At 48.2% G+C, this 19698-nt stretch overlaps 1 protein-coding gene across 1 annotated transcript; it reads right to left on the reverse strand.

Moving 5' to 3' along the window:
• Positions 1-255: 255 nt before the first annotated feature.
• Positions 256-19617, reverse strand: chst14 (carbohydrate (N-acetylgalactosamine 4-0) sulfotransferase 14). The gene is made up of 2 exons (XM_084307398.1): positions 19206-19617; positions 256-2126 (listed from the first exon to the last, which is right to left on the reverse strand). The coding sequence occupies exons 1-2, from the start codon at positions 19491-19493 to the stop codon at positions 1299-1301; spliced, it is 1116 nt and encodes a 371-aa protein (XP_084163524.1). The 5' UTR covers positions 19494-19617; the 3' UTR covers positions 256-1298.
• Positions 19618-19698: the final 81 nt, after the last annotated feature.

Below are 19698 nucleotides of genomic sequence, written 5' to 3' on the forward strand. Positions count from 1 at the left end.
CACAAACTTAGCCTGAAGAGCCAGCAGGAAACCATGGAGATGACCTTTAAAGGTGCACTGTGCCGTTTCCAAGGAGGGGGGTTTGTTTACATCTGCAGAGCCTGCAATTACTTTACAAAACATATTTACGACACATGTGATCCTTACATTTATTCCATCTTATATCGTCATAAATAGAAATAAAAGAGTTGAGCACTGTGAACCAAACGTAAGACTAGAATACCAGTATGAAGAATTACAGGCGTGGTCACTGTAAACAAGTAGAAGTAGAAAGCTTTATTGTCATTGCAAAATACAGTACGAGATTGGTTCGTGCAGCACCTAAAACAACGATACCTACATACCACTCAACACATCCATGATGTACCTATAGACACACTACCATACATACATTTGTTGTACCCATACTCACTATCACACCACACATTCATGTACCCACTCATACCCTCTGCTACATATGCACTTATTCACACGAACATTAAAAGTTTTATTTTTTTAAAGCATTGCAAAAACATCACAGCAGAAAAAAAAACATTGCACATCAGCGGAAAATATTGCACATTATTTTCCGCCGATGTGCAATGTTTATGTTGTGATGTTTTTGCAATGCTTTATTTTTTTTTTAAAGATTTAAACCTTTTTAATGTTCCTAGTATGTTCCTCACAACAGTGAAACGGTAACTTTTCAGGTAGCTTTCTAGCTTCAAATGAGTGTTCGAAGCACCCAATCTTCCTCTGAGGACACTTTGTTTATTGGGCTATAAAATAAATATGCCTTGTTGGAAATTCTTTCACTTCTCTCGACTCTCAAAACGACAACGAGCACACATTTAACCCATTATTCTGCTACCCACTCTATTATCCACATGAAGAAACTAGCAAAGTACAAATGTCAGCACCGCAACTTTAATGTTATTATTTGACCTGGACAATGAATGCTGAATTTCAGCATAGATAGATAGTGCCCATCTACTGCAAAGGTCTATGATTGTTTGACGGTAACATCTGAAATGGACGTTGAATGAACAGTGCAATTCGGCTCTCTGCAACATTTTCCACGTTGTCTTTGTTTACAGTTGATTTCAAGTGTCAGTGGTTTTAACATCCGGCTAATCTCACAGAGGCCTCATGTGTATTCTGCGATGCCACATTAGCATCTTATGTCAAATGTAAAACTGGTATCAAAATGCATGTTCCCTAGTAATAAAAATACAAAGCACAAGAGAGATTCTGTATAAAAAAATAATTTGAAAACTATACAAAAAAACCATTAAAAAAAATGTATAATAATAATACAGTTAATGTCTGCAATATTCAGTGGTTGTGTTCGGGAGGGGGTAGGCGAAGAGGGAAAAGTCTAGTATATACTTGGGCAGGAGTTCCCTCAGTAGCTTTGGCGGTAGGCTGCACAGGTAGTAGTGCAGGGTCTCCGCGGTGACCGGCTTGTACCACGTCTGCCGCTCTGGGAAGTGCACGTGGGGGGGCGTGCCGATCTGCTGGAGCACGTGCTCTGCGTCGCTTTCCAGATGCTCATAGGAGCCGATAAAGTCGTAGGACACGGCGCAGGGCTGACACAGGTTGTACACCGGCATCCAGTGCTCATTCATACGTGTCACGTCCTCGTCCAGCAGATAACGAACAAACTCTGCGAAGGTCACGTCGTCTCCAGCCACTGGCGCATCCTTGGCACGGCTCTTCCTGTACCGCTTGACGATCTCCACGCCGTACTTCTTCTGGTAGGATGCGATCTCCCCGAACTTGTTCTTGTACGCCGAGAGCAGGCGCTCCATGGGCTCCCGCACGAACATGAACTTGTAGTAATGCTTCAGCCGGTACTTGATCTCCTCCGGCTTCATGGAGGACAGGAAGAGCAGGTCACTGTGGTGGTCCATCTTGATGTTGACGGCGACGCTCTCCAGGGCTCCGTTCAGGACCTTGAGGACCCTCTTCCAGTTGGAGCAGGCCACTTTGGGGACGTAGCAGTAGAGGAAGCGGTGCTCCTCGTTCACGAGGACGTGCTGCAGGAGGGTCTTCCTCTGCAGGGGGCTGAGGGACCAGACGTTGTGAGGCATGTTCTTCTGGCCACAAATTGCTCGGATGGTGCGGTTACGGATCTCCTGGAGAATCTAAAATGTGACAAAAGGAGAGGAAAGTGTTAGGGTGGGCTGGATGTTAGGAAAGACGATAGTTGGAGGATCAAATCAAATGTAGAATAGAATAGACTTTTAATTGTCATTGCACACAAGTATACAACGAAATTTCAGGGGAGCTCCCACAGACCGTAGTACAATATACAACATACATGTAACACAACACTGTACATATAACAGAATATTTTAAATAATAAAGTGCATTTAATAAATGTATTTGTAAAGCCAGAAATCACAAGGTAATGCCCCCATGTGCTGTACAAGTCTTCTTTAAAACATGTCAAGAAGAAACATCACAATAAATCAAGAACAAAATCCAAATATGCAACACTGACATTCTCCAACGAAGGTAAGGAAAAACTCACTAAAAACCTAGCGATAAGGAAAAAAACACCACAAGGTGGAGGAGAGAAACTTTAGATGGGCCGTTCAAAGGGGGATCCCCCAACTTGGATGTCGGTGATAATATAAGGAAAAGCAACATTCATCAATACATTAATTTCCCTAAAAAGCATATGGTAACGGGGCCGGCACACTGGACGCAGAAGCGCCACGAACGCCGCCACACGCCGGGATCAGCAGCCAGTTTCCTTTCACCGCTCCTTTGTTAACAGATTTGACCGCTCACACCAGCCATGCCATGGCCGGGAGCATGTCTATGTTCCCCGGGTCCTATGTTCCCCGCTTTGATTGATTGATAGATTGAAAATTTTAGACCACCAGGCCAGCCCTGATTCCAAACTCTAACCTTAACCAGTTCGAACGAGGGCCTAAGCTTAACCGTTCGAAACAAGGCGGACATTAATAATTAATAAAATAATAAAAATTTATAAAATGTTCAATCTATTAATCAATCAAAGCGGGGAACATACGACCCGGGGAACATGGGGATGATCCCCCATGGCCGGCTCGTGATTTGTAGGGACGGTTTGGGCTTGTCGTCTATTCTCAGCACGAGCGATTGGACGTATACCACATTATAAAACCATCAAAACTGTATGAACAAACACGTTATTAACACTTTCAGTGCCAGCCATAACGTTGATTAATGTCCTTGAGTGCCGTCATCCACTTCAATGATAGCGTTAAAAACGCATAATCTATGTTTTAATTTATGGCTATGTGTCTAATCTGCCCGTCGCTTATCAATGACTTGTTTGCAGTCAACATTGTCGAAACGGATTGTTTTTTAATAGGTTCATATCCTTTTTATAGCATTTCGAAAAGCTATCGTTTTCTCGAAAATTTCCAGAAAATAGAAAGATTCCCTCATAAACGGCATTTATTGGAATATATTCTCGAATACACTAGACACGTTGTCATTTGTCTGCCTATTTATGAATCGTTTTCAAATAAATGCTAGATTATCGATAGTATATGTGTACTTATGCACGCTATAGAAGCGAGCTGAGACATCGATTCTCATTTCCTCAACAGCACACACACACACACATATACGGGACACGCTGTTATCTCAGTGAATACAGCTCTGATTAGGGGTGGACGGTATGGTCTAAAATTTATATCACGGTACAATTTGAAGCATAGACGGTAACGGTATATATCACGGTATCATCGTTTTTGATAAAAGAATTTTTTTTATTTTATATAATTTTTAATTTTCTTTTTATAAAATATATATATTATATAATTAGACTTGTACTTGTATTATCTGCGAGACATCGCCACCACGCAACAAGCTCCACTGTCTGTGTGTACTCTAGTAGCCTCCAGCTACGGCCAGAATTCTCCGGAGCTGCACCTGGACCTATACTCGAGTAGCCTCGAGCAGAGCTACGGCCAGGATTCTCCGGCACTGCACCTGGACCCTATTGTATTGGTATAACGTTAGCAAGCCCTCAGCTCGAATACGCATCGAATCAGTGTTATAACTTATAAGACATTGATATCAGGAGCTATCTGTAGCTACTGCTAGCCGGATATATAACGTTAATACAACGCCTCAGTGGATTATTTAGTTCAATGGGACATTTCGTTTTGAGCGGTGAACTAACTTGCTTTAACGTGAGCTAACAGCTAACGGAGCTATCATACACGTCTCTACTAGACTTGATGGAGCGTTTGTTGATGTCAGGAGCTATCGGTAGCTGGCCGACTAGATACCGTTCGGTTAGACAATGCCTCATCATGTATTAAACTAAAAGTGAATAGTTGACTGGGTCATTTTGTAACGGTAGCTAAGCTAACGTTAGCTCAGGGAGACGCCGCCGTCCTCCCGTGTGCCGTGTCCCGTCCCACTAGACTACTAGACCCGTGTTTACATGCATGCGGGAGGGGCTGGCACGCCCACTGCGCGAAGCCTCCTAAATAACTTTTTCCAGTTTGCACATATCTATTATCTATTGAAACGGAGGGCTAGGGCCTCCACAGGGTGCGTTTGATGGAACTGGCGGACACTATGGGGTTGTAACACCCGTTAAAGAATTACACAGAGGCGTGCTGCAGTTACTGGTTGTTATTTGATAGATTTCCAGGTGTGGTTGTCTACAGAGGAATACAATACAGTATACATTAATAACACAGTAGTGATGTACATAAACAAGAATATCCATTAGTAGTATAATGCAAATAGTAACTAGAGCATTCACTTAACCAGAGTTAATATACATAACCTACATAACCTATGTAGGGAATTACTCCTTCAGTGCATGTAAACGGTATAGGTAGGTGGACTGTAAACCAGGTGTAAGATACATTCAGTTCACTAGGGGTAATGAGTGAGTTATAGTTATAGCTTAGGCTAGCTAACGTGCGTCTAAGCTAGCCACGCAACGCAGCAGCATATCATAGGAGGGGCAACGTAAGTTGGCTAACGTGTAGCTAAGCTAACGGCGCAGTGTTTCAGTAACGGGGGGAATGACGTCAACGGGAATGGATCAGCGGGGACGCACTAAGTACAGAGTAAACTGAATGAACGAACTAAACGCAGGTACAGTACTCACGTTCATTGACGCACACGTTATCCCATGGGGACAGGGTAAACTACTACAGCACGTCGTTAGACGGTAACACTGAGACCGGCTCGCTCACGTTAAAGGGGAGGAACTCTTAGAGGACCGGTACAGAACAAAGTAGTCGTCAGACAATAACACTGAGACCGGCTCGCTCACGTTAAAGGGGAGGAACTCTTAGAGGACCGGTACAGAACAAAGTAGTCGTCAGACAATAACACTGAGACCAGCTCGCTCACATTAAAGGGGAGGAACTCTTAAAGGGTCAGTACAGAACAAAGTAGTCTTATTAGCAGGGCTTTCCTACACAGCCGCACCCAAAAGTCTACTTAGACCTTTTGAACTAAAACGGGAAAGTCTCTGGGGTCCTCGGTATCCGGGAGGCTCGGGAGCTGCACCGACCGGGACACAGGGCGCAGGTATGTTCGGTCCTTCACTTGGACAGCGGCGGTGCGGATGCGCCCGTCAGCTCCAGGGTATGTCTGAGTGACCTTCCCGACAGGCCAGAGTGCCCGAGGGAGCTGTGGGTCAACGATTAGGGCCACCTGGCCTAGTGACAGTTCCTTGCCGTCCTTCCTCCACTTCTGCCTCTCCTGTAGACCCGGTAAGTAGTGGCGAATGAATGCAGACCAGAAGTGGTCGGCCAGCACTTGACTATGCCTCCAGCGACGTTTCCCAAGGAGGTCACTGGAGTCGTAAACTGCTTGAGGTAGAGACGAGTCACGGCGTCCCATGATGAGGAGGTTCGGGGTAACGGGATCAGGGTCTGCAACGTCCGAGGAGAGGTAGCCCAATGGCTTTGCATTCATGATGCCCTCCACTTCGATGAGGACTGTGTGGAGGACGGTCTCAGACACTATCTGATCTTTCAGGATGACTCTGAGGGCAGTCTTCACCGACTTCACCTCCCTCTCCCAAGTTCCACCAAAGTGCGGTGCGCTTGGCGGGTTGAAGCGGAACGTAATCTTCTGCTTAGCTAACTGTTCCTTCAGTCTGGGTTCCATCTCGGCAAAGGCTTCCTGCAGCTCTCTGTTTCCTCCGACAAAGTTTGTGCCATTATCGCTGAGGAGCTCGAAAGGTGTGCCGCGGCGTGAGATGAAACGCCTCAGGGACATCAAGAAGGCGTCAGAGTCCAGGCTTTCTAGGAGGTCAAGGTGTATGCAGCGTGTAGTCATACACTTGTAGACGATCCCCCACCTCTTCTCATTCCGGCGCCCTATCTTGATGTGAAATGGCCCGAAACAGTCTACTCCTGTAGAATAGAATGGGGGCTTGTAGAGACGCAGGCGACAGGGCGGAAGGTCGGCCATTTTAGGCATGTCGGGCTTTGCTCGCCACAGATGACATTCTCGGCAGGTGTGTTGATGCTTGCGGATTGCTTCTCTTCCTCGTAGGACCCAGAATCGGGATCGAAGATCAGCGAATACCCTCTCAGGCCCGGGGTGGAGAAGAGTTTGATCATAGTCTTGGATGATCAGCCTTGTCAGGGGGTGATGTGGGTCCAAGACGATTGGGTGAATGGCATCCATCCCCAAATTCTCGGCTCTGCGCAGCCTACCGCCTACTCTGAGGAGACCTGTAGCCTTGTCGTACTCCGGAGATAGGGAGCTCAAACGACTGTCTGAGGGAAGAGGTCGGTCAGACTGGAGGGCCTTGATCTCCTCGGGGAATGAGTCCAGCTGGGCTCGTGTAAGGAGGACCTTCTCGGCATTGAGGACGTCAGCTGCTTCGTAGGGCTGATCTGTAGTCTGGGCGTCAGCCGCACCGTGAAGGGACCTGGCTGTTGCTTGGACGAGGTCCTTCCATGAAGTGAAGTCTTCAACGGCAGGGAGCAGAGGACTGGGAGAGGTGGTTACATGACAGATTATGGCAGACTTCTTCATCTCGTGGCCGTCGGACTCGGGATGAGCAGAGGGCATAGTAGGCCACTGGTCTTCAGGTAGGTAGAGGAACTCTGGACCTTTGTGCCATCGATGTGGTCGTACCAGTTCCTCCAAGGTTAGGCCCCGAGTGATGTCGTCTGCTGGGTTTGAGGCAGAGTTCACGTATCTCCAGTTATCGGGCTCGGTCAGGTTCTGGATTTCCGCAACTCGTGTGCCCACGAAGACCTTATATCTACAGGACTCTGACTTGATCCAATGGAGAACTGTGGTGGAATCCGACCACAAGACGACCCGTTGGATGGGGACGGTGAGCTCGGCTTGAAGTACATCATTAAGCTGGGCACCTGTGAGGGCAGCGCTCAGCTCGAGTCGGGGCATCGACAGCTGCTTCCTGGGGGCCACCCGAGACCTAGCGAGCACAAAGGAAATGTGGACTTGCTGTTGGTCATCCATGGTCCGCATGTAGGCGACAGAGCCGTATGCACGCTCGGACGCGTCACAGAAGATGTGGAGGTCCCTGGTCGAAGTAGAGGTGTTCGCATGTGGTGGAGCGTAGGCTCGGTGGAACTCCAGGTGTATGAGGTGAGGGATCTCTTGCTCCCAGGTGCGCCATCTGTCGAGCAGGCTTTGGGGTCGGATTGGGTCGTCCCAGCCGACCTCCTCCTTCCAAAGGTCTTGTATGATGACCTTGGCTCTTGTGGTGAAAGGTACAATGTAGCCAAGGGGGTCGTACTGGCAGGCAAGTACTCTGTAGAGGTTCCTCATGGTAGGTGCTGAGGTCTCCACAGGGCGATGCTTATAGCCCAGGGAGTCATTGAGGCAGTTCCAGCGTAGGCCCAGTGTAGGCTCCTGAAGATCACTACTACTCTTGGAGAGCCACAGTTCGCTGCTTTCGGAGCGGGCTTCAGGCGGAAGGTGCTCGATGACCATAGGCACGTTGCTTGCCCACTGGCGGACCTCGAACCCTCCCGTCTGTAGGTGATGGCGGAGTTCATCGACGAGACGCTTGGCCTCTTCGGCGGAGTGTGTGCTATGCAGACAGTTGTCGACATAGAAGGACTGCTCGACTGTCTTTATCAAGTTGGAATTGCCCTCTGTGTCGTTTTGGATGTGTTGCTGGAGGGCGTAAATGGCACAGCAGGGGCTACAGGTTGTCCCGAATGGAAGTACCTGCCACTCATAGATATCCGGCTCCTTCTCCCTCTCCATGTTCCTCCAGATGAAGCGCAGCACTGGCTTGTCGGTAGGCAGCAGGCGGATCTGGTGAAACATACCTTTGATGTCGCCACTGACTGCCACGGCATGCTGACGAAACCTGAGGAGGACACCGAGCAGGGTTGGCCCGAGTGTAGGTCCAGGAAGCAGAAGGTCATTTAGGGACAGGCCTTGGTACTGGAATGAACAGTTAAAAACGATCCTGTCCTTACTGTTGTGGGTCACCATATGGTGCGGGATGTAGTAGGATTCTGCAGACTGGTCAGCTTCTGCTGGGGTTATCCTTGCCACGTAACCAGCCTTCTCCAGTTTCCGTATCTCATTACAGTAGACCTCGGCTCGTTTGGGGTCCTTGGTAAGTCTTCTCTCTATGCTGCGGAGGCATGGCAGCACAGCTTCCTTAGGGACATGTAGTGGGGTAGCATTTGCTTGCCGAAGCAGGGGAGTAGCGTAGCGCTGGACTCCGTCGACCTTGACCCTGGTAGTGAGTGCTTGGAGCGCGACCATGGCTTGCTGATCTTGCTTGGAGCGGGTGACTGCCTTCGTGCTGATGTAAGGGAGAGTGTCGACTTGCCAGAGGCGCTCGACGTTCCTGAAGAGCTCTGTGGCTGGAGAGGCAGTGGCAGTGTGGAGGCACTGTGAAGAAGATGTAGTCTGGGCAAGGTTTGTAGGGCCCTGGAGTGACCAACCTAGTCGGGTGCAAATACCGACGGGGCCGCCTGGTGGGCCTGCGCGTACAGGCTGTACTGGGGTCAGAAGGTGTGGCATATCTGAACCAATCAGGAGTAGTGGCTGGGCATGGTCGACTGGTGGTAGGGGCAGGCCGTGGAGGTGCTTGTAGCGTTTCTGTAGTGCGGCCACAGGATAAGAGTGTTCGGCCAGGCTGAGGCCTTCGGCGGTGAAGGCCTGGTGGATCCGATACTTCTGGGAAGGCGTGCACCATGGAGAAACGTCGAAGGAGACGGAGCTGCCCTGGAGCTGTTCGACATTCTGCTGGACGGTTTGTAGATGGAGAGTCTCTGGCGTTCTGGTTAGGTTCAGCCGCCGCACGGCTTGAGGCAGAACGATACTTCGTTCAGAGCCGTCGTCCAACACGGCGTAGGTCTCCAGGGCTTGGTCCCCGTTCCTCAAGATGACCTTGATGACCTTTAACATAACCTGTTGTGGACGGTTGGGCCGGTCGAGGTATACCTTAGTGGGTGGTGTAGTGACCATACAGACTGTGGTTTCACCCTGCTGTATGGAGTCGTGCAGAATGGTAAGGTGCTGTTCTTTGCATGTATTGCATGGGCGCGTCAGAGTACATGCTTCGGCAGAGTGTTTGCGGCCACACTTCCAGCACCGTTTCTCCTCTCTGATCCACTTCACGGCCTGGCTGGTAGATAGCGTCTTGAAGTCGTCACAAGCATTCAAGAAGTGCTCCTTGTTGTCACAATAGGGGCAATACGGTTTGGACTTGAAAGGGGTTTTGTAGCGAGTAGGCTCTGGGGTACTAGCGACTTCCCCAGCATTGAGGAGGATGGTTGTGGTCTTCTCCTTATAGTGGGTGACACGTTGGTCTTGCTTGGTTGGCTTGGGTGCGTCGCACTGATAGAGCGCTGCGGCTCGACTTGAGAGGCGCTTAGCCTGTGACTTCATCTGGAGCCAGGCTGCCAGGTCGGGCAGGGTGTATGTCAGGTCTGACCCTGTCCGGAGAATGCCGCGGCTGAGGCAGTATTCGATGAATCCGTCCCTGACTGAAGGGGGCATCTTGCTCAGGAGCCGGTCGACGTGGGATCCGCATCTCAACTCGTACCCGTTTTGACCTTCAAGTGTCCCGAGCATGCCCACCAGAGACTGGATGGACAGGGCGAAGGAGTCGAAGGCTTCAGTGTCACCGAACTTGATGGGAGGTGAGTTGAGAATGGCGCCTAACTCTGATTGGACGAGCTGTCTGGGTTGGCCGTACTTGTCTTGCAGGGCTTGCAATGCAGCGGTATACGGTCGAGGGTCATACATGTAGGCTCTGGCAAGGTGGAGAGCACTGGGGAGTTTCAAGTGGCCGAGGAGCACCTGGTACTTATACTGTTCAGACAGGTGCCCGGTACTACCCATCAAGTTATCCAAGGCTATCTTGAGTAGGGCAAAGTCACTTTCGCGGTCACGTTCAAAGACTGGCAGCATCGGCTGTGGGATGCCGTAGGGAGAGGTAATCAGCATCTCTGATCCTGGGTGCTGTAAATGCCCCGATATAACCTGTGGCGGGGTAAGAGCCATGTGAGGTGCAGCAGGACTCGCGTTCTGGTATGGTGGGGCTGCAGTAGAGATGGTCGCACCGTAGGTAGGACTCTGGGTACTGTGTGTAGCTACAGAAGGTTCGTGTGAGGTCGTAGGTTGCTCAATTGGACCAGGCATGTTAGGAGCTGGGTACCATGACACAGGGGGAGCGGCAGAGCGAGACGTCGCCTGTGCTGGATGGTGCATCACTGGGGTGATGGCGGCTGGGTTAGCCGGCGGGGAATGCATGTTCTGTGGTATAGTAGGGAGTGCTAGAGGCACAGGTGCCGCTACGTGGTGCTGTAGTCCAGGTGGTGGATAGGTCGGCTCAGATACTGCTGCGGGCACAAGAGGGGGTGCAGGGTGTAGGTGAGAGATGGGTTGATGCGGTGAGCCTGCGGGAGCGTTGGCAGGTGGGGCGTGCATCGCTGGTAGGGAGTAGAGGCCCCGGGGGGACGATGCACCGCTACGTGGTCCCGTCTCGGACTCTTGAAGAAGTGAGGTGACAATTTTGGCTAATTGAAGTTCCTGCTCCTTCTTCTTAAGCCGCCTCTGCCTGTCGAGGCGTGTAGCGATAGCTTCTCTTGCATCTTGTGCTTCCTGCTGTATGCGCTGTAAGCGTTGGCACTCCAGGTCGGCGTTGCCGTCTTCTTCTACCTGGCGCTGTAGCTCCTCGAGCTCCAGGGAGTGGATGTGCTCCTGGAGGATAGCTTCCTGGACTGGTGAGAGAGCATGTTGTGTGTGTACGCTCCCGGATGAACGATGGGGACCAACGCCTGACCTTATGGTGGGTCTAGGAATTGACCGGTATGAGGACCTACTACCTTCGGACGGGTCCCTTGCCTCATTCGCCGGGCATGAGCGATGGGAGCAGGCACCTGACCTTATGGTGGATCTATGATTTGGCTGATGTGAGGGCCTACTACCTTCGGACGGGCCCCTTGCCTCGCTCGCCGGGTATGAACGATGGGAGCCAACGCCTGACCGCTCGCTCCTCGTAGATGGGTTCCTCGTCTCGCTATCCCGGCGCCGTGATGCGTGGGATAGGGCCTTTGGCGGTTCATCTTGTGGTTGAGTACAGAGTTGAGTACTGGGTTGAGTACTGGCTTGAGTACTGGCTTGAGTACTGGATTGAGTACTGGGTTGAGTACTGAGTTGAGTACTGGATTGAGTACTAGGTTGAGTACTGGGTTGAGTACTGGCTTGAGTACTGGCTTGAGTACTGGGTTGAGTACCGAGTTGAGTACTGGGTTGAGTACTAGGCGGGGTGTTAGGTTGAGCGCTAGGTTGGGTACTGAGTTGAGTACTGGGTTGGGTACTGAGTTGAGTACTGGGTTGAGGTTCGTATCCCACTTCGAAGTCACGTAGGTGGCTTGGTAGGTGGCGCTCTCTCTGCGGTTGAGCGGTGGTCTCTGTGATGTCCTGGTCTGCCATAGCGTCTTGAAGGAGCTCCATCCGGCTCGAAGGACCATGAAACGGAGGGCTAGGGCCTCCACAGGGTGCGTTTGATGGAACTGGCGGACACTATGGGGTTGTAACACCCATTAAAGAATTACACAGAGGCGTGCTGCAGTTACTGGTTGTTATTTGATAGATTTCCAGGTGTGGTTGTCTACAGAGGAATACAATACAGTATACATTAATAACACAGTAGTGATGTACATAAACAAGAATATCCATTAGTAGTATAATGCAAATAGTAACTAGAGCATTCACTTAACCAGAGTTAATATACATAACCTACATAACCTATGTAGGGAATTACTCCTTCAGTGCATGTAAACGGTATAGGTAGGTGGACTGTAAACCAGGTGTAAGATACATTCAGTTCACTAGGGGTAATGAGTGAGTTATAGTTATAGCTTAGGCTAGCTAACGTGCGTCTAAGCTAGCCACGCAACGCAGCAGCATATCATAGGAGGGGCAACGTAAGTTGGCTAACGTGTAGCTAAGCTAACGGCGCAGTGTTTCAGTAACGGGGGGAATGACGTCAACGGGAATGGATCAGCGGGGACGCACTAAGTACAGAGTAAACTGAATGAACGAACTAAACGCAGGTACAGTACTCACGTTCATTGACGCACACGTTATCCCATGGGGACAGGGTAAACTACTACAGCACGTCGTTAGACGGTAACACTGAGACCGGCTCGCTCACGTTAAAGGGGAGGAACTCTTAGAGGACCGGTACAGAACAAAGTAGTCGTCAGACAATAACACTGAGACCGGCTCGCTCACGTTAAAGGGGAGGAACTCTTAGAGGACCGGTACAGAACAAAGTAGTCGTCAGACAATAACACTGAGACCAGCTCGCTCACATTAAAGGGGAGGAACTCTTAAAGGGTCAGTACAGAACAAAGTAGTCTTATTAGCAGGGCTTTCCTACATCTATGACTAATTCTATCTATTTTTAGGGGAAAATGCGAGTGAAATAGTCGCGCTGTGGTTACATGACGTCATTGCTATTTTAGAGCTGCACTACCGGTTACACGGTATAGTCAAAATCCATACCGTAGAGCAAATTCATACCGTTTATACCGTTTATACCGTCCACCCCTAGCTCTGATTATCCTAAAACTGGTAACATAGACTCCTTACCTTAGATCAGATGTTCTCCAAAAAGATTATTCCAATTCCTGATCCCCATTCCAAATATCGATCGCGTTTATTGATTGGTTATTGGCTGCTGTAAATATATATTCCAGGCTGCTTTCCATCTCGCGATCACTTCCATGTTCATCAGATCCCTCGCCAGCATAGAGGAGCCAGTAGGCTCCCCCCCCACAGATCCACCAGTATAATCGAATGGCCTGCAGTTACACAGGGATAGACGATAGGGGGCGGTATTTTCCCATCGGAGCTCCTAGAGGGGCTGCTGTACCAACGGGAGACTCGGTTGATGAAATATGAATTCAGATCGCTAATAAAAAAAATCAAACGACAATTCGCGTCGTTGGCACTCAACGGGGGGCATGAAAAGACGACATAACACGTCGCTGGCACTCAAAGTGTTAAGGTTTTAAATATGTTAATTGTATATCAGTGAATGTACAGATGAAGGGTAGGATGTGCTTCAATTATATATATATATAAATGCAGACCATTTGTGGTGAGAGGAGATGGGAAAGCGGAGAAAGACAACACACATGCACACAGAGGGGAGGGGTAGTGCGACAGTGAGTGGAGAGACAGAAAAGAGGCACAGCAACAGGTGATGGAGAGATACAACAGAGACACTTCTCTCTCGGCTCTGAGATGGGTACAAACAGACGGAAATGTTTAAAATTGTCGATTTAAAATGTCCAAGAGTTAAAAAGCTCTTGATTTTTTTTTTAACCCATGATAAATATCAGCTCTACCTGTGATTATTAACACATTAGACGCCAGAGTCAGACCTGAGATAAGTCGGGTTAACTCGCCATCGCTTGAGCGCCAAACCCGAGAAAAGTCGGGTTTTGGTCGTTATTTCTTTTATTCGCTATTTCCATTCATAATCCATCGAGGGAGCCTGATGTTATCTTTGGGAATGGGTCTGAGATCGCAAACGTCCAATACCGCCGCCTAACATCTTGCGGCCGGTATTGCACATCCTTGGAATCTCTCTGGCTTGGCCTGTACGTCGATCTAAAAAGTCCGGTCCGGGTTTTCCTTGTCGGGCAGGAGTAACGTTTATAACACATGGATTGGGGCGAATCAAGCACCGCCGATTCATGTTCTTTGGTGGATTATGTTGGCAACACGATCGACATCAATACTTGGAATGGCGATCAGATAATTGGAATATTCTTTTTGCAGTACATCCTAGTCAAGGTAAGGGCTATATGGTATCAATCTTGCGTTGATCCAACAAATCCTTCCCCGCGATCGGAGCGCGTGTCTGTAATGTACTGTGTAACGTATTCCGTTGATGACGATCGAAGCATTGAAACCTCCCCCCACCCTTTCATGCATGCATGATGAAACATAATACCGATAATATAGCGTTAATTTCAGAGTGATTGTTGATCCAGCCGAGGAATGGCACGGTTTCTAGTAAATGCACTAAACGCTGCTTAGCGGCGTTTCCTGGGATTACACAGAATTACTCAAAAACTATACTCCTATTCACCACGGTATAAAACGGGAATGTATGGATGAAAAAATTATTTATTTTTCACAAATTGAACAATAAATACTCGATGTCAAATGGGCAATCGTTTTTATCCATAGCTATGATATTTAATATAGTTTTAGCCCTGAAAACACCGGCATGTATCCCCATTCATTAAAGCGCTGGCACACAGCCACCTCTGGCGCTGAATGTGTTAAGAGCAGCCACCCACCGATATTACATTTAAGGAATGGAGGGTGATGGAGATTCCCCCAGGCGCCAGTCTGCTCTGCTGCTCTTTTTCTTTTTTGTATTGATGTTTTTGCACAAATCTTACAATTATTTCTAGGGATGCCCCGATCACGTTTTTTGCCACCGATCACAGATCGTCTTGAGCCATATCGGCAGGCCTGTACGCTGCGACGAAATCGTCGCAAATTGCCCCCTAATTTGGCCGGTGCGAATGAAAAATTATATCTACTCGCAAGCTTGCGAATAGTGATTTCACCCCTTCATTCGCATTTCACTACACTAACATTAGCCTACAACCAGGGCTGTACAGGCGACATAATGTTGCGGTTGTAATTTCATTAGACAGACCAGCGCGGACATTTAATAACATGCAATTTAATTGACACGAGCAATGGGCTAACGTTAGCTGGTGGTCCCGAGTGAAGCAGGGACGGCGGAGCTTTAGGCTAACGTTAGCTGGTGGTCCCGAGTGAAGCAGGGACGGTGGAAAAGTGAGGAAAGGGGGTGGGTTATATTGACAAGTGACAACGCTTGACAACAGAAGTTTAAACATAACTTCATATTTATTAGTTATTCGTTTCTGTATATCATCCACTTTCCATCTCCGTGTTTGACTCTTCCTGTTTACATTCGAGTGTGACGTCATCACCTACGGCAGCTTAGACGATCAAAACGCGAACCTAGAACAAAACCCGGGGGGGGGGGGGCTGGCTCTCTTGTGCGTTCTCGCCCCCTCTCTCTCTCTCGCTCTCTCTCTACATTCAATGATTTAAAGTAGCCAAACGTTACAGACAGTATAAATACTAACTGGATAGTTGATGATAAACATTTAATTTCATTATCTGAAATATTCTAAAATCATTAAGTCTGCTATAAGCCATTATCCCTTTGTGTGTAATTATTATTTTCTCACAGTAGTATATATATATATATATATATATGTGTGTGTGTGTGTGTGTGTGTGTGTGTTTGGCTAAAGTGGATAGAAAACACAGTACTGTGCAAAAAAAGGGCACCCAAGAGTTTTTATATAAATAGTCTTAGATGTAAATAAATTTTTTTATTAGTGTGTCAGTAGACTACTCTTAGTACATTTTCATTAAATTATTTTTTAAAGCATCTTCATGGTTTAATAATGCAAACATATGTTGCATAAGTTCGATCGGTTTTAACGATCAGCGAAAATAAAGCATTATCACCGATCACCGATCTCATATTTATACTGAATATCGGCCGATACCGATCGCTGGCCGATCGATCGGGGCATCCCTAATTATTTCAATTCTTCAACAGTGCCATCAAACATTTTAACGATTTGTCTTTTTTTCTTATAAACATACAAACAAATTACTTAGACAGACATACCAAAAACAGACATGGAAATTAAACGATACTAACAACAAAAGATTAAATAAAATAATAATAATATGCATATATACACACGTACATATGGCATGGGAGAAATATTTCACCTCTTGCTTACATGATGCCAACCTCCATCTGTAATGTAAGCATATGTTGCATTTCTAACAGGATACTATCCTTCTCCAAGGTGCCCGTGAGAGTATGTGTCTGAGACATCTAAGTGTGTGTGAGATTGTGTCTCAGACGTGTATGTGAGTGTGTGTCACAGATGTGTATGTGAGTGTGTCTCATATGTGTATGCGAGTGTATGTGTGTGTATGTCTCAGATAAGTGAACATGAGTCTACATACAGTATGTGCGTGTCTCGCAGATTTGAATACAAAAAAAAAGAGCAGCAGAGCAGACTGGCGCCTGGGCCCTGGGGGAATGTCCATCACCTTGCTTACTCTTTTCTCTGTCTCTCTGCTCGCTGTCCCAGAACCCCTTACGGTGAGGAGAGGAGGAGGGAAAGCCAAGACACACGCACACACAGCCACAGGGAAGGGAAGGGGAGGGGAGGGGTTGTGGGGAACGAGTGGAGACGGAGAAAAGAGAGGAACAGTGCAAGGTGATAGACACTTGCTCTCTGGTCGTGGGGGAATCACGGCTGGTGTGTACAACCAGGCATACTGCTCTCACAAGAAATGATGTCCACAGCACTTCTGCCCTGGTCTGTTACCTGCTTCTGCCCTGGTCTGGTACCTGCTTCGGCCCTGGTCTGGTACCTGCTTCTGCCCTGGTCTGGTACCTGCTTCTGCCCTGGTCTGGTACCTGCTTCTGCCCTGGTCTGGTACCTGCTTCTGCCCTGGTCTGGTACCTGCTTCGGCCCTGGTCTGTTACCTGCTTCTGCCCTGGTCTGGTACCTGCTTCTGCCCTGGTCTGGTACCTGCTTCTGCCCTGGTCTGGTACCTGCTTCGGCCCTGGTCTGTTACCTGCTTCGGCCCTGGTCTGGTACCTGCTTCTGCCCTGGTCTGTTACCTGCTTCTGCCCTGGTCTGGTACCTGCTTCTGCCCTGGTCTGGTACCTGCTTCGGCCCTGGTCTGTTACCTGCTTCGGCCCTGGTCTGGTACCTGCTTCTGCCCTGGTCTGGTACCTGCTTCTGCCCTGGTCTGGTACCTTCTTCTGCCCTGGTCGCGTGTAGCTTTATGCCAAGCAAGCAGTGCAAAAATTTACCGTAGTGGCATGCAGTAATGCGCCTTTCATTTTCCGCCGCCCAGGTCGCGCGGAAATAGGCTGTCTATTGCCATTCTCTTTGACAAACTCTAACCTTAACCAGCTCCTTAACAACGCCTAAACTTAACCGTTCTAACCTTAACCAACTCCGAAACAATGCCTAACCTTAACCTTAACCTTAACCATGCCTAACCTTAACCATAGAAATTATATTGCCATTCTCTTTGACAAACTCTAACCTTAACCAGCTCCTTAACAGCGCCTAAACTTAACCGTTCTAACCTTAACCAACTCCGAAACAATGCCTAACCTTAACCTTAACCATAACCATGCCTAACCTTAACCGGCGAAAGAATACACGTTAAAAAAAAATCACGTTAAAAAATATTTTCGATGGGATTCGAACTCGCCAGCAAACAAGCCATAGGATCCACAGCCATGTGTCCTTGCCAATTGAGCTATTGCTAGATACTGAATAAGGGGCGGTGACTTATATATATTGAGCTCCGCTCGGGCGGGATCTCATGCGCATGCGCGGGCACCTCGCGCGAGCACGCCGGCGCACGCACGCACCTGAGCGAGCACGCCGCCGCCGGTGCACGCACGGTAGCATTTGTCTGAAAAGAAGGGCGCTTTACCGCACTAGCGTGCGGTGACGAATGCGGAAGCATTTTTGCACTGCTTGCTTGGCATTAACGTACAGGCGCCCTGGTCTGGTACCTGCTTCTGCCCTGGTCTGGTACCTGCTTCTGCCCTGGTCTGGTACCTGCTTCTGCCCTGGTCTGGTACCTGCTTCTGCCCTGGTCTGGTACCTGCTTCTGCCCTGGTCTGGTACCTGCTTCTGACCTGGTCTGTTACCGGCGTAAGGGTGGTGAATCTGGAGATACACTGGGCAACTTTTTGAGCAACATGATAAGGCAATGTACTTGCCAACAGAAAATAAAGTGAGACGGATGGAAAATATACTATATAATTGATCTGGGCACCAAGAGGTTGCCATGCAGTCAGTATTTAACACGTTGAGACATCATCATGTTGACCAGTGTATTACACCCTAAAGGAGCAGAATAATATCCATATCCTTGAGCCTCATTGCATTTGACTACCTCAGAAGCAGCCAATACAATTCATGTATGTTCAAGATGAGTTATTATAGTATGGCGTCATAGTAACAGGGGCCATGAGACACCCAGCTACTTTTTAGGCAACTTTAATGGACAACATTGGCCAAGATGTTGCCTCAGCAATGTTGCTTTAGCAATGTTGTTTCAAAGAAAAAAACTGTTTGACCCTGTGTCACTTTTGTTGCCTCTTGCATTTTTGCCTATATATGGCACATTGCCCAAAACATTTTCTGTTACATAATAATTACCCTCAATGATAACAGGGATCACTTTTTGACTCAATGAAGATGGGGGCAATGTTACTTTGATTGTGTTGGATATTGCAAAATAGGGAAGTGGGATCTATGCAAAAGTGGCAAAGTGGTTATAACAGACAAAATATTTAAAAATATATATATATAAAAATGCTGTTAAGTCTGTTGTCAACATTATCCCTAAAATAGTGCCTGTGTCACGGCCTCAAGAGTTCCAACCAAGCCCATTGCACAGTTGCATTGTGTAAAGCCAGGCAAAATCCTATGTAACAGATTTAACTGGAGCAGCCTTATATTCAGAAAATGAGCTTGCATTTAGCTTAAGAGGTACACAACGAATTATGTAATGGTTTCACCAAGCTATTACAAGTATTATACAATAGCTACCGTGACTGTCTTAACAGTACGGTGTAGGTGTGGTGATGCCTATACCTGGTATTCTGTGTCCGCTGCCGGGTCGTGTCTCTGAACTGGTCTGAGGTAGTCCGAGTGTTTTCCGTTCCCCAGAGGTGGAGGTGTCTCCATACTGTTCAGCATTCCCTTTTCGATCATGAGCAGGAGGCCTCCGGACGCCACGATCACTGCGAAAGTCAGCACCGATGGCAAAACCGCAGAACGGCGCAAGGAGCCCGAAGTTACCGTTGTCCTAAAGTTCATAACCGAGCCGCTCCTGGATCCCCCTGCCCTCTTCATCGCATAGTCCTGTTTGCGCGGAAGCATGGTTGCTGTGTCTGTCGAGAAGTTGCAAGTCGTTTAGAAAAGGTATTTCTAAACGAGTGGGGGACGTTGATCATCTACTACCACGTATCCATAGTTAAGTCCAGACTGGCAGGCAAAAGCTCACTCCGTCCTTCCCTTAATAAAAAAGTTGAATGCCAAAAAGGGAATTGTGGGAGTTGTAGTTTTTGTGACCCAATTTTAACCA

This window comes from Notolepis coatsorum (assembly GCF_963971535.1).
Source record: "Notolepis coatsorum genome assembly, chromosome: 2".
Taxonomy (NCBI): Eukaryota; Metazoa; Chordata; class Actinopteri; order Aulopiformes; family Paralepididae; genus Notolepis; species Notolepis coatsorum.